General features: G+C 52.3%; 1 protein-coding gene across 1 annotated transcript; it reads left to right on the top strand.

Moving 5' to 3' along the window:
- Nucleotides 1-1443: 1443 nt before the first annotated feature.
- LOC104403910 (protein MRP-126-like) lies at nucleotides 1444-2337 on the top strand (the record flags this gene model as incomplete). The annotated part of the gene is made up of 2 exons (XM_010012204.1): nucleotides 1444-1602; nucleotides 2149-2337. Coding segments are annotated over 2 exons (348 nt in total), but the record flags the coding sequence as incomplete, so codon positions are not given.
- Between the last annotated feature and the right edge of the window lie 1521 nt (nucleotides 2338-3858).

The following is a 3858-nucleotide window of genomic DNA, read 5'->3' on the forward strand; positions in this document are numbered from 1 at the left end:
GATATAATATAATGTAGATATAAATATAACATAATATAGATATACTATAATATAGTTCACAGAGCAATCATTTCACTGCAGAAGAACAAGTGTTAACCTGCCACAATCCTCCTTTCCTTGCTGTCTGTATGAGCCTGAGAGTGCTGCCTGCAGAGGCAATACACAGATGGAGTTTTAGGTGGCAAAGCAAGGGTGGATTGCCATGTTGGTGGCACCATTCTGGAGCTCACCTTGTGTAGGTGATGCCCAGCACCAGCTTTCTGTCCTGGCACCTTAGGTGTATGAGCAGGATGTTTTCACTTTGGGAGCTGAACAGGGCTTGGAACAACCTGCTCTAGTGGAAGGTGTACCTGCCCAGGAAGGTGTCCCTGCCCATGGCAGGGGTTGGAACTGCATGAGCTTTAAGGTCCCTTCCCACCCAAACCAGGCTGGGGTTCTGTGATTGGAGAAGTGCAGGCATGATGCTGTGGGTCCCCTTCACCTTGTAGCATGGAAAACCACCACTATAGAGGAAAGGAAACTTGAAGTGAAGCTGAATCAGCCAAGGGAATGCACTTCTGTTGCGAGCTGATGGGGATCTGCAGCCCCAATAGGAAGGTGAAGGGCATCTAGCAACAGGGCCATGGCCGTGCCCTGCCACCCAGCCTGAGTACGTGACACCAGAGCCATGCAAGAAAAGCCACAGAGACCCCTTTTGGGGAACTACCTCAAAGCCTTAAGCAACACACAAGTGTGTCATGAAGAGGGACTGGAATTGGGCGAAACAGGGACATTTCACAACGCAGGTCAGGCTATAAGAGATGCTGCTGTTGTGACCAGCTTCACTGCAGCCTGAGAGGATCACGCTACTTTTCAAGATGAGCAAGGCAAGTCCAGTGGGGACATGGGCATTTAAGGTCTCCCTGCTCTTTTCTAGGTGCTGGTAGGACCATTGTGGGTGCTGCTGGCAGAGGATGACCATCTCCACTCGGGCTCATTGGAGCTAAACCCACAAGGAGAGATGTCTCCTGGAAGAGGTTCTCCACAGCACAGTCAGGCTACTGAAGAGGCTCCTGGACATCAGACCTCATACTCTGTATCTCTACAGAGGTCTCTGCAGTGCCACCAGCTCTTTTGGGGGGCCTTGCTCCACCAGTGCTTGCCTTACAGAAGGCACTTGTTTTGGGGGGGTGGAAATGGGATCTCGGCTGGGATCTGTAGTTGCACATCCCAGAGCAGAAGCAACAAAGGCTGCAGCTCCCTTCAGTCTCCTTTGGCTTGTAGAGAAGAGAGAATTCAAACCAAACAGCTCAAATTCATCACCAGAACAGAAGGACTGAACAAAACCAGGCTGTGTCCTCATCTGGTGTGAAGCTTACATCAGGCTTCCTATGACCTGTGGTCCTATGATTCCCCATCTCTTGTGGCTCATGACATTACTCAGTGTAACGGTTTCTCTTCCAGACCTCCCAGACCCAGGAACCCCTCTCCCAGTTGGAGAAGGCCATGGATGTCATCATTGATGTCTTCCACCAGTACTCAAGGCGGGAGGGGGACAGAGACACCCTGACCAAGACGGAGCTGAAGCTCCTCATTGAGAAGCAGCTTGCCAGCTACCTGAAGGTGAGTGGAGGCAAAGCAGGGCTGGACCCATTGCCTGAATAGGATCTTGATTCACTCCCTTCCCACTCTGCTCTGCTGCCTGGACCCTCCCTGTAGAACTGCCACCTTCCAAACATGTTCCATAAAGCTAAATGAAGGAAATCCAACCATGTCTGGGTAAACCTGGTGCCCTTATCCCCTTACCTGGGAAAATCCGAGTCCTGTTGTCATCCAGGAGATGTCAGAAACAGCAGCCCAAAAGTGCAGTTTTCGTCACTCGCTTTGTTAAAGCAGAAGGTAAAGTCGGTTTAAGCCAACTAAAAGAGAGGTTTGTGGCTGACAACACCTTCATAGGGCTCCCTGTTGCCCGGTGTCATAGCGGTGATGTTGGCCTGTTGCTCTCCAACCTTCTTGCTGTACCCAAAGCAACGGGTGATGATGATGCCACAAGGATGGAACCACTCACAGCACCAGGCTCTTGGGGACCTGATCCCTACGAGGCTCCCAGCAAGAGGCTTGAGCTGGGAATGACAGGACTTGACCCTCACCCTGTGCCTTCCCTTGCAGCACGTGAAAAGCAAGGCCACCATTGACGAGATCATGAAGGACCTCGATATCAACAAGGATGAACAGCTCAGCTTCTGCGAGGTGATGCTGCTCATCACCCGTGTGACCATTGCCACCCATGAGCACCTCCACGATGTTGAGAATCAGCAGCAGCAGCAGCACAAGCACCAGCAACACCAACACCACTGAGGTGGGCTGAGGTCCATGGCCAAAGGCACCCAAGGAGTGCATGCAGCCCCGGCTTTCTCCCCTCCATCCCTCCCTGCCCATCTCCCTCCATCCCTTCCCTTCAAGTTTGATGGTTTTGCTGCCAAATAAAGATGAGCCCTGAGGCTCTCAAAGCTCTTCTGGGTGTCTGCATGAGTTTTCCTTGAGGTCCTGCACCTTGCTCTCTCCCAGCATGGCTTTCAATGCACCTTTGTAGCCAGGCTGCATGTTCTTGGGGGCAAGGTGGACACGGGGGAGAGCAGGGTTCATCATTGCTCACTATACTCCTTACATTATAGCTCCAAAGCTCAGGCACTATGAATTGACAGGTCTTTACATTTCCAATGAGGAAGAAAGCCTGGTTTGGCCTGAGAACACTGTGCATCTCCTAGGAGTGAGCTGCAATGAGCTGGAAGGAAGGAGAGGGGTGGAAGAGCACTCTTACTTTTTAGGGCACTTGTGCTTTGCATGGGGCTGGAAGGGAGCTGGGGGTGGATGTGTTCGGTTCTAGTGCTGCAGCCAGCAGCAGGGTCCAGCTTTGTGTGGACAAGAGCTGAGCCCAACCCCAACTCCTCAGTGGGAGCATCCCCAGTTCACACTGAGGGTAACTGCTGTTATGAAGAGCTGATTTCCAGCAGGTGGGGCTGGGAAAGCCTTTGAGCAGCTTCGTGCTGTTTGTGCTTAGAGCCTGGTACTGATTTGCAAGTGTCTTGTAGAGGATGGGGAAAAGGAACCTTTGTGATGTTCTAAGGGTGAGTCAAGGCCCTGAAATTGCCCTGCTCCAGGAAGGAACCTGTCGTGAGCTTCCCCAAAGCAGCAGCACTGAAGCAACCCCCTTGGTTAACACAAGACAGCCACAGGTTTGCTTCACCACGGCTGGCCAGGTTGCTTCAGCTTCCTCTGGAGGCAGTTTTGACATCTGAACTATCAAACACCTTCTTACCTCTGATCTCTTAATCAGGGGCTGGAGTGACAGGACAAGGGGTGATGGCTTCAAACTGAAATGGGGGAGATTTAGGTTGGAGATAAGGAAGCTCTTCCCTGTGAGGGTGCTGAGGCGCTGGCACAGGGTGCCCAGAGAAGCTGTGGCTGCCCCATCCTTGGCAGTGTTCAAGGCCAGGTTGGACACAGGGGCTTGGAGCAACCTGCTCTAGAGTGAGGTGTCCCTGCCCATGACAGAGGGTTGGAAGTGGACAAGCTTAAGGTCCTTTCTAACCCAAACCGTTCTATGATTCTGTCTGCAGGGCTCAGAGTCCACTCAGCTCTGCCTGAGCCTGCCCAGGGTGGCAGGTCCCCACTGGAAGTAGATCCTGCACCTCAACATGGGTGATGTACCATATCCTGCAGCACTTTGGGGACTCTGAAGGGGGTAAGAGCCTCACAGCCAAGGGGGAAAGTGGAGCTCGTCCATTGCCGCCACCCTGCCAAGGTAGAAATGCATCACCTGCCAAGGTAACATGAACAAGAATCAGAGACTAGTTTGGGCTGGAAGGGACCTTAAAG

This window comes from Nestor notabilis, unplaced genomic scaffold (genome assembly GCF_000696875.1).
Source record: "Nestor notabilis isolate BGI_N333 unplaced genomic scaffold, ASM69687v1 scaffold16363, whole genome shotgun sequence".
Classification (NCBI taxonomy): Eukaryota; Metazoa; Chordata; class Aves; order Psittaciformes; family Psittacidae; genus Nestor; species Nestor notabilis.